Below are 11,389 nucleotides of genomic sequence, written 5' to 3' on the forward strand. Positions count from 1 at the left end.
CTCATATTAATCGCGAACAACCATGCCCAGACATTAGCTAACTTCATGTCAGAGATGATTACTTCTACCCCTAGCAAGGAGGTGTAGCAGCTAAATGAGTCGAAGCAATGTTGGAATCGTCTTTACCTCTCATGTCAGAGAGAACTTGGAGTCCTCAGTTAAATTTGACTTTAAAGCTTCGAAGAACGAAGAAGAATATGGGGACCTAGTCCTAGGCATGAAAATAGCCTAGGATGCAAGGGCTCAACATCTAATAGCCTATTCCAACTCACAACTAGTTGTCAAACAAGTAGAAGGCATGTATAAGGCTTAGGAGCCTAACATGGTGCAATACCTCAAGAAGATTGAGGAATTGAAGTTAGGCTTTGAGAGATTTCAAATCCTACAAATACTCCAAGATGAAAACCTAAACATGAATTGTCTATCTAAGCTCTTTCATTTAGTAGAAGACTCCGGGCACATCAAATAATTATACAATAGGTAGCCAACTTGGAGGCCCTTTGAAGGTAAATGCCACCTCTACTGGGTGGGACTAGAGATAAGGCACTACAACCTGGCTTCAAGAGAGTGTCCTTCCCATGGATTGGTGGGAGGTATCCAAGCTTAAAGCAATGGCTGCATGATTTGTCTTTGTAGGAAGAGCTTTGTACAAAAAATATTTCATGCACCCGCTCCTCCGCTGCTTATCCCAAGGGAGGGACACTATGTCCTCAAAGAAGTCCACGACAAATATTGTGGTTCCCACGTACAAGCATGGCCTTAGTAAGACAGGCCCTGTGGGCCGGTTACTTCTGGCCTACCATGAAGGCTAATGCCCGGAAGCTTGTTGTCAGTTATGATAGGTGTTAGTGACATTATGCATTAATCCACCACCCGACAGAGCCTTTAACTGTAGCACCCCCTAAGGCACTATGCTTTAATATCACTGATTATCATACACTTTACTTAATTATAAACCATTTTATAAGAAACTTTTATTTAAACCCATAAGAAAAATTCTACTTTTATCAGTATAATATGTGTCTTAAGCAATTGTAAAAGTCGTTAAATAACTTGAAATACAAATTCAATGAAAGACTAATATTCCTATATCAAGATGTCAGTGCCAACCCACATACTACGTTGGGTGGTATGGCTTACAATCCAATTCGACTAGTCACTTTATTCCCTGAGAAATGTATGACAGGGAATGAGTTGTCTTCTTAATAGATTTAGCTAATTAACATACATAAACATACACATTTGCTTACAGAGTTAGAATAATTTCATGCAATAATATCAACCAAAAAATATTTGTTACGCAATTACCAAAAAATCACATAGTCACCCATACCATAATCATACATCAACCCACAATAAAATGTATCCAAAATCATTGTTTATTTTCATAAAGTCCTACTTACCTTAACTAGAGTATATCCTCCATGATTTTGTCGGGCGTCATCTCAATTAATGTCATATATATACACATATGATACCCATTGAATGTGATTTTCCAACACCATTAGTGTGTAAAAATAAGGACATCATAACGAACATGGCATCCCCACACTACCCAAGTGTGTAGTTATTAGCACAGGATATTTCCTTCAGAATACCCCAGTATCCTACCGTCATGGTACCTAGCTATATAATTATGTTTGTCATCTTTTTATCTCAATTTACAATATTCTCATCAATAAATTCATCATTCAAATGGGACATGAAAACTAGTCGATCTCCTTCTAGGGTGTACTACTATTGGATGTAAGTGGATTTTCAAGAAGAAACTGAAATATAATGGGACCACAGATAAGTTTAAGGCCATGCTTGTTATTAAGCGGTTTAAACAAAATGAGGGAATCGATTATTTTGATACATATTCCCCAATAGCTCGATTGACTACTATCTGAGTGCTTATAGCACTTGCTGCGATGTATAACCTTTCGATTCACCAAATGGATGTCAAACTGCATTCTTATATGGTGATCTCGATGAGAACATAAGTTACTTTATGAACTAAAACAAACTACCAAATAATGGCATGAAAAAGTTTGACAAAATTATTTATTCTTTTGGCTTCAACATTGACAAAAGTGACAAATGTATCTACTATAAGGTTAAAGGAGATCATTGTATAATGTTTTGCATATACGTAGACAATATTATGCTTATAAGTTCGAACTCATAACTAAATGCCAAAACCAAGTATTTCAATTAATTTGAAATGAAGGATGTGAGTGTGACAATTGTGATTCCTGCCATCAAGTTGATTCAGTCAACTGATGGTATAGTTATTTCCAAATCTCATTATGTTAAGAAGATAATTGAGAAATATAGCTATAAAGAATGTAGAATTGCAACGACACCATATGATCTTTCTGTAGCACTTTTCAAGAATGAAAGTGGTGTGTCAGTATCTCAACTAACGTATTCTCAAATCATCAGGAGTTTGCAGTATTTAGCTAATGGTCGAGACTAAATATATCTTTCTCTATCCCGGGGCTTACTGGATATACTAGTTGTCCTAATATAATCCATTGACAAGCTTTGGATAGGGTGCTTAGGTACCTTAAGAGCACAACATCACTGTCCATACATTATGACAAGTTCCGTGCAATTCTTGATTGATATAGTGATGCTAGTTGGATAGCCACAAATTCATGTAGCAATGGTCATACAAGATATGCGTTTTAAGTGGAAGAGTTGTCTCCTGATAGTTTTCAAAACAAACCTTGATAACTTGATCTACATTGGAAGCCAAGTCATGTGTATTAGACATGATTAGGATAGAGACAGAGTGGTTGTATGGGCTACTGATACAACTCCCCTTTGTAAGCAAACAACTTCAGCTTATTATGGTGCATTTTGATAGCTAAACCACAATTGCAAAGATAAGGAGTCATAAGTTCAGTCAAAAGAACAAAAGACACATCTAAATTAGACTCAAGTCTATAATGGAATTTCTTCCGGACTGAGTTATGGCCATTGACTTTGTGCATACAAAGGACAATGTAGCTGACTGTTTGACAAAAAGCTTGACTTGTCTTTAATTAAAAAAAAAATCCAAATTGGTGATGAAACTGAAAATCTAATAATTACATATCTGCGATGGCAACCAACCTTCTAAATAGAGATCATATGGAAAAGGTTCAATGTGATATAAATAAGTCGTGGAGTATATCCGAGCACCTAAACTAATCCAATATTTTGTAATTTTGGAGTCTATCCCCTGTATTCTAGAAGGTGTCGTAAACTGCTAGTAAAGTAAGAGTACAACTCTAAATAGGTCAAGCCTTTCAGATGAGATACAAGCAGTGCATCCCCAAATATGCCCAACTAAGAGAATTTAGTTGTTTTTCGCAACTAAGGGAATGGATGTTTCTTAAAGCATTCATGAAACATGATCAGAATACATGGTTTATATGTCAACCTTAAATATCAATGCATAACTAGTAGCTTCTTGTTAATAACAAACGGTGCCACGACCACATGCTCAAATTCAAGGCTTAGTTTCATTTGACCTCGTGGCAGCCAAAGTTAGATAACTTAGATAATGGTTTAAACATGAATGTACCACTATTAAAAGCAAGTTATGATAGCTTGAGCAAATCCCAAATCCATGAAAATTTTGGGGCATTGCTATAATTGGCATGATTAGATGTAAATTAGATACAATTTTAATTGAATAAGTTGGATGCCAATCAGGGGAATCCATAGATTAGATGGTAAAGGAGGATGGGAATGTGTTGATACTCCCATATTGAAAGTTTGAGGGATTGAGTTGTGCTTTGCCAAGTATATAAAGAGATGGTGTTAAGAGTTAAAGTAACTCTTAGCTTGTCCCGCATTGAAAATACTTTAAAGGATCCATTTATATTAAGTCCAAAACTCAAAACCATTTGAAGTGTAGACAAGAGACTATAGTGGACTTGTGAAAACCTCATATGCACGTCGCTGCCCCCTGTCTGTCCCTACTAGAATCGGATTGGACCAAACGTGTTAGGGCGAATGTCCTAGTATCTATATTTTATGCAGAAAGTTTGAATTAATTTGAAATGTAAATCTAACAGTTTTAAAACATTAAACCATTTTTTCAATTACTAAAAATTTTTTACATTTTTCAAAAAGAAGGATTTTTTGGTTTAATTCTGGGTGAATGATTGTTAATGGCTGGAAGCTTTACAATACTTGCACACTTATGCAAATACATACTATTTTCTCTACTTCCTCTCCCTTACTAGTTCTTGGTTCAACTTTTTTCCAATTCTGGTGCCTGAGTTATTGATCAAGAAGATTTGACGTAGTGCAACATAGCAATCATGCACGTTCTTATCCCAGAAGAAGTGGCATAACACCAGTGCACGTAGAAATAGGATATCTAATTTTTTCAAAACAAGCAAATTGCTCTGAACTCAGTTGTTGTACCCAAGTTGCTACTACACAACTCATACCAAGCTAAGTACAAATCATATCAAGCTAAATTTATTGTTCATTTTTTCTTGTAAATACCAATTAAGTGCTTTTTCTATGTGTTTGTTTGTGAACTATTTTCAAAGAAACTACGATTTTCAATATTAAATCATTTATATTCAAACATTTTGTTTTAAAAATGCCGTCTTGAAGTATTATTGTTTCTAACAATAAGTGCTTTTTTGAAGTCAATAACTGAAAAACACTTTTAAAGAACACTCACAAATGACTCCTAACAACTCTCTCTCTCTCTCTAAAATTCCTCTCTTTGGGAACCTCTATCTAAAATCCCTTATCTCTATAGAGAGTTTTTGGTGAGAGAAAGAGAGAGTTTTCAGGGAAACACCTAGAGAGGCAGAGAGTATTTATTGAGAGGCGGTTTTCAAAGATAAGGATTTTAGAAAGAAAAAGAGGGAGAGATAGAGAGTAAGAGATCGAGTATTTCCATTGTTCTTATTTCTGGTGATGATCACATGCTAAGCACGTGGGATTTTCATCACATTTTTAATTGCGAAACTCATTTTCAAAATTATAGGACGAAATCCATATCTTTCCCTCTCTACCAGTCCACCCGCTTTCACCCGATCACACTAGCCTTTTTTTTGGCCTTTCCATTACATCGTTTAACAGCAGGACTAGTTTTGCAAAAAAATACAAAAGTGTGGGACTAAATTACTACTTCCAAAAGCATGGGACTAATTTGTAATTAACTCGAAGTTTGATTCAACTGCAAGACTAATGAAAAATCATTAGCTGTGCCTCATCAGGAAGAAGATTGTCTAGAGGGATCACAAAATCTATTAAAAGTGCCTTATATAGTGTGGGACTACACAATGACATTTTACTGCGGTTTAAAAGACAAAGGAACAAGCAGAGAAAGAAACAATATCTACATTGTTCACAGGCTTGCCTGAAATTATAACAGCATATGGTCATCCTCTATCCAATTTGATGCATATGACAACCACTCCACAGCATCAAAGTAATAATCTATATTTGACAGCACTACAATCTATCCCTTATAGATAATACGAGTACATGAAAACTAATCACCAACAGAAGTGAAATGAAAAAGTTCAGTTACATTCATCTTGAGTTTCACATTCCTAACTATACTAAACAAAAGTTCGAGTTCAATACAAAATGAGAAAACTCAGAATAAAGCTTTTCATGTGCACTGCCTTTGACCACAACTGCGTATGATTTTTCAGCTAGTTAAATAATTTATGGCAGACAATAAATAATGTCATGACCTGTTCTCTCTCTGTGGAAGAGGTTTCTTCCTCATGGTCCAAAATGCCGCATAATATCGGTTCTGCATTTACAGATAGGCAGTGAACTTGTGAATTATGTTGTCAAAAATACAGCAATCCATATTATATAATAGCAGTTGTAGCAGCAGCAGTGACAGTGGTAATAGTATTGATGATGATGATGATGAGATGACAACAACAATGTTGACGACGATGATGGCAATGATAATAACATGACAACAGCAGTAAGTGGTCACAAATTAGAAGATTTAACATGCAAGTCAATAAACTAATTTTGGTTATTCTATCTTTATGAACGTCAGCAAAAGTTAACTTTTGTAGTTAATTCTCCAATCAATGTTATGATATCGTAAGTAATGCATGTACATTAGATTATTTGTAGTTCAACTTAGGAGTAAATGAGAGATATGATGATGCCAATTTTTTTTCCCTACTGTCTCTACAGATCAGAACAATGTTACATATCTTAACCATATCAAATCCAAGTCCGAAACAACTCATATTATTCACCAAACAAATAAACATGAACTTATATGTCATAATGGTATTGGAGAGTGACTTTAAAACAATTTCATTACTTAATATATATAAAACTAACAGAACGTTACAAGAAAAAATAATTTATTACTATAAAATAACTAGATACCCATATACTAAGTAAAATAGTAGCACATGATAATATTTTGGTGACATATCGCATTAATTTCAAAAAAAATAAAGATTAAGATTTTAAATAGTTTAGGTGGTTAAAAATGCATCTACTTTTCCAAATTCAAGGGGCAATATGCATAACCTAAACTGTTCAAAATCTCCAGCGGAATATTCCACTGATTAAAGGAATCAGGGGTTTCATTGAACATTTTACAAAGTTTAGGATGTCGTCCACACAAATTGAAAACTTGGGAGGCAAAGTGTATTACCCTTTAAAGGTTGGGGGGTGTCCGCATTCAACCCTATTTTAAATATCAAACCTAGTTGGAAGATAAAAATCTTACCTGCATCATCGATCTTGCGTTTGTTGTGTAAGTTGTGGCAATTGTTGATTCCTTCTGTTTCATAGAAAAACATTGACAAGGTTGGACTTTGTCTTACAGTAAGTACATGAAAAGTCAAGAAATAAATTCGTGGTTACCTCCATCTCAAATCCAAAATGACAGGCAACCCTCTTAACATCTTCCAAGCTCAGCTCAATTGACATCTCCTTAAAGAAGCAAATTGACCATAAAGAAAAGAAAAATAAACCCAGAATATCAGTTGAGTCTACTGCTTATAAAAAAGTGCATGCTCATGCTATTTGGGCCAAAGGGCTTACATCTTCCTGATTATACATATCCGCAAAATGATAAAGCAAGGGCCCCAAATTTATCCAGACCTGCCAACCATTCGGAGTAAGAACTGGCACAAGAAGGATGTACAAGTAATAAGTAATATCTAGTAAAAAAAACTTACACCCCCATCTTTTAGAACTCTTGAGATAATTTCAATATATTCAACAATGTTGTGTGCCGTATCAATAAAGAAACATGTCACAACTGCATCCCAGACTCCTGAAAATAATAATAATAATTAAAAAGAAAAAGAGTATAAGAAGACAAGCAGAACTATCTAGCAGGGAAGTCTTCAAAGTTGCATAAGAGCTTGGCTTTAAGCTTCAATAGATTTTGTATCATAGTAGTCAGTGGCGCACGGCGCACAATGGCGCCAAGGGCTCCTGGAGCCATGGCACACGGCGCGGCATGCGCCTTTTCGAAGGATGGCGCAAATATAAGAAATAATCTATATATTTATATAATTAGTATTATTTTGACTAGATTAATGTATAAGGAGTTAAATAAGACGTATAAACAATAAATTCAACATAACAAAACTTCATAAACTAAACAATACATACAACCTTATAGTTGAATTACTGAAAGTCTGAAACTGAAATTTCATAGCATACTTATATCGTTAAAACATATGAAAAACAGGTCATTTTGATTTATATTTATATTTAATTAAAGAAGTAAATAACATAATCATAGAATACTAGTCTACAAACAATGACATAATTAAAGCAAAACAGCAACAGTCTAAAATTAAGAAGAGAACCGAAGAAAGAAGAGGCAGGAATGAACAGGTTACTCATGCATGCAGAATATTTATTTCTGCTGAAATCCCCTTATTTATTAGGTTTTTTTTTTATTGATGTGTCGAGGCCTCCCAGGCCCGTCTTCATAAATGCGCGCCTGGCACGTGCCTGGGCAATGCCTAAATGGCGCCCAAGTGCGTGCCATGGCCGCGCCATTAACTACCATGTTTTGTACTCTAGATGTTCCAGTTCTGACAGATTGCCAAGGCAAAGACACCCATCTGCCTTATCAAAATCTGTATGTGCATTATCTCAGATGATACATATAGAACTAATAACTGGAATCATTGTGCCAAAACAATATTTAGAAATGATCAAATCATGTGTACCCAGGCTGGAGGCTTTAACTCACCTACTATTTTCACAGCAGGAGAAATACCGCCATGCAAATGATTAGTAATCAATTACCTACTGCCTTGTGCATCAATTCACCATGTTAACATATAAATAAAGGAGAACAAGCAATGCACTTCCCATACCTACTTGGCTTGGATCATTATATACTTCAACAAAATCACCCCCACACATTGAGAAGCCTTCAGTAATCCCTGCACTGTTTCACTGGATTTCATTACAATCTAGTTTCTAGAAAAGTGTAGGAAATAGCTTGTGGAAGTTTCATAAAGGATCAAAGTGTTATTTTGCTGAGCCACACCATTATAATATACAATAGTCACTAACATAACTGTTTAAGAACTAACATACAATTGTAATGAGCAGAAGGCCTGCGCAAGCATGCAAGAGAGAGAGAGAGACAGGGACAGAGAGCACATAGCACTATGTCAATCAAAAGTGGCATCGTGGATAGACAGGAGGAGGCGCCAAGAAGTTTTACTTCATATAGGACAAGACAACGAAAAAAACTTCGGTAAAATAAATAGGGAATTTATTTCAAGAGGCATCCACATATTAGTCAGTCCTTTTGTTTCAATATATAGAGAAGTCGAGTAACCATCTATTATGTTTGGGGAAAGAAAAAAACAGGTCGATGAAAGAACTAAAAGGGTAGATAGCGAACTAGAGAAAGACAAAAGGCAAAGAAATGGGAAGATGTCCATATACAAAGTGGACAAAAAAGTTAAAACAGTACCTAGCTGGATGAATATCTGGAATTGAAACAGGGCGAAGCTGGTCATCATCTGAAAGTGAATTGCAATTACTGTGTATCCATGGATATATGGTCCACTCCTCAGCAATTTGAGCACTATGAACTAACAAATTAGTTTTAAGTCAAATCTAATCTTTATAAAGAACTGAAATTGTAAGTCTCTTACTGGTTTAGTATAAAACTGGAGCATATCATCATATAGTAAGAAAACTCATTTCCCTGGCTTATAAAACCTGTTATGCAATAAAACTATCAGGCTGGTGGCAAAGAAATTATGAATACAGAGTACAGGTATCTGCTCTGGAAACATACCCAAACATGAGATTTCTAATGCTAACCTTCCAAGTCCAGCTCCAGGAACTAAACATGCAGGAGGACTGTTCAAGAAGAATAGGATACCAACATTTACAGTGAGAAAACAACAATTGACGCTAAGACATTGTTAAGACACCAAGTATTATATGCTAATGCAATCTCCAAGTCCAAGTAAATCCAACTATCTATGACTCGATAAAATATATGAATTAAAATGCACCTGTTTCTAGAACGATGTGGAAAAAGTCGTTCAAGTTCTTTAAGGATTGGTGTATAGCACTCATCACGTTCTTGCTGACCCTGAACATAACAAGAAAACAGTAAAAAAAAATAATCTTTCCAACATTTAAATCTCTATTCTTTTTGCTTATAGTATTTTTATCTTCACTACATTTACATTTTGAGGGGCAAAACTATATCCTCAACCATTGAAAATAATAATCAATGTGACTTGAGATCTAGTATTTTTCTAGATGATAAGAAATCTAATTAATACCTCAGCGGCCCAATCCCTGACAATGTTCCTTATGATGCACCGCACCTTGCAAAAAAATATTAGGTAAATGAATTAATAAATCTGCAAGTTGTGCCTCAAGAATCTTCGGAATATGCAAAGACATGAACATGGGACATAGCAGAGAAGATCAACACTACACCTTCAAACAGAACCATGCCAACTGCAAGCAGCAAGGTATTAACATCTTACATTACTTATTCCATCATCAGTCAACAAAAAGTGGATGGAGAAGTGCAATGATACTATTACACAAACAGGGCTCATAAGCATCACAAAAGGGATAGGGAAGAAAATTTTGAGTGGCCATTGTCCATAAGATCCATCGACAGCAGAATCTCACTTTAATAAGGACTTAAAAATAAATCTGTCATAAAAGGTCAGCCATTATTGCTTGCAGAATTCCAATGCTCTAAGACTATCAACCTACTATTAGATTAATATTGGCAGGCTCTTAACTCTTTCACCAACTTAAGTCAAGAATAGCCTATTTATGTTCAAGTCCAACCTACTGGTTAGTGTAGTCGCCACTAAGTACATGTTCGAGAAACACCAGAATCTCATTCTTCACATGCTGCAGAATTCACATTGTTTTACCAGATTGATACAACAAAAGTAGCACTTATACAAATTCAACCAATTACTTGATCATGTCTCAAAACTCTAAGAAGCAGGATTATCTGCAACTTTTCAAGTTCATCCAATTACTTGTTCAAAGTCACCCAATTGCAAGCCTAGTCCAAACAAAACAGATCACTAGAAAGAAACAGCAGCATTCATCTTTCACAGCTGCAGATTTTGACATTTTCTTGGCAATTGTCGTACACACCAATTATGCAAATTCCCCAATTACATGGCCATAACCTTAGATCTAAGAAGCAGGAGTACGAGAGAATTCAGTAAAATCTATAATCCATTTAGCATAATGTATATTTAGTCATGTACTCAATTTGTAAGCACACCTTATCCACATCAACTAAAGGAACATGAAACTGTAAGGATGGGTCCAACCAATCTGGTGATGATGAGGATACCTGAAAGAAGATCCAGTGCGGACATTAGTTGCGGACAAATAACATAAGTAAACTAGTTTGGCTTGGAAACTCAGGTACATGTGTACATATTTAAAATCATATAAAATTGATTTTTTTATACAATAACCTCTTATCTCATATATTAAACAAAAATCCATTAATGTATAAAATATATTCTAAAAGTTACACCATAAATGGATAAACCAAATAAATATTGGAAAAAGAGAGACAGGGCTAACAAATTAACTAATTGGCAATTCAGAAACACCAAACAGGCCAATAATCATAAAAAGTACTAGCATGTTGGGGACACTCAACGCCTTAAACAAAAACCAGTTATGATAAAGGAACATAGAAAGTACACCAAGTGATATATGTGAGAGGACAGTTTAAAAGACAGGAGAAATACAAGAGAAAAAAATCTCTGATATAGCTTATAACTAAACTAAAATCATGTTTGGACTAGATATTTCTACAACTTTCCTTCTTATGATATGAGTTTTTACAATGACAACTAAAAGTAAAAGTTAAGAACCAAGGGGGGGGGGGGGGGGGGGGGGA

At 35.2% G+C, this 11,389-nt stretch overlaps 1 protein-coding gene across 4 annotated transcripts in view; it reads right to left on the minus strand.

Moving 5' to 3' along the window:
• The window catches only part of LOC105176090 (carnosine N-methyltransferase), a 10,029-nt gene continuing 3,967 nt past the window's right edge, over positions 5,328-11,389 (minus strand). For all 4 annotated transcript variants that reach the window (XM_020698709.1, XM_011098792.2, XM_020698708.1 and 1 more), the window contains 12 exons: positions 10,757-10,828; positions 9,777-9,821; positions 9,501-9,580; positions 9,278-9,342; positions 9,132-9,198; positions 8,948-9,061; positions 8,337-8,410; positions 7,176-7,273; positions 7,039-7,098; positions 6,859-6,927; positions 6,722-6,775; positions 5,328-5,767 (listed from right to left, as the gene is read on the minus strand). In XM_020698709.1, coding sequence (XP_020554368.1) covers positions 5,699-5,767; positions 6,722-6,775; positions 6,859-6,927; positions 7,039-7,098; positions 7,176-7,273; positions 8,337-8,410; positions 8,948-9,061; positions 9,132-9,198; positions 9,278-9,342; positions 9,501-9,580; positions 9,777-9,821; positions 10,757-10,828 — 867 coding nt within the window. In that variant the 3' untranslated portion in view covers positions 5,328-5,698. The remainder of the gene's footprint in view (positions 5,768-6,721; positions 6,776-6,858; positions 6,928-7,038; positions 7,099-7,175; positions 7,274-8,336; positions 8,411-8,947; positions 9,062-9,131; positions 9,199-9,277; positions 9,343-9,500; positions 9,581-9,776; positions 9,822-10,756; positions 10,829-11,389) is intronic.

Source organism: Sesamum indicum, linkage group LG13 (genome assembly GCF_000512975.1).
Source record: "Sesamum indicum cultivar Zhongzhi No. 13 linkage group LG13, S_indicum_v1.0, whole genome shotgun sequence".
Taxonomy (NCBI): Eukaryota; Viridiplantae; Streptophyta; class Magnoliopsida; order Lamiales; family Pedaliaceae; genus Sesamum; species Sesamum indicum.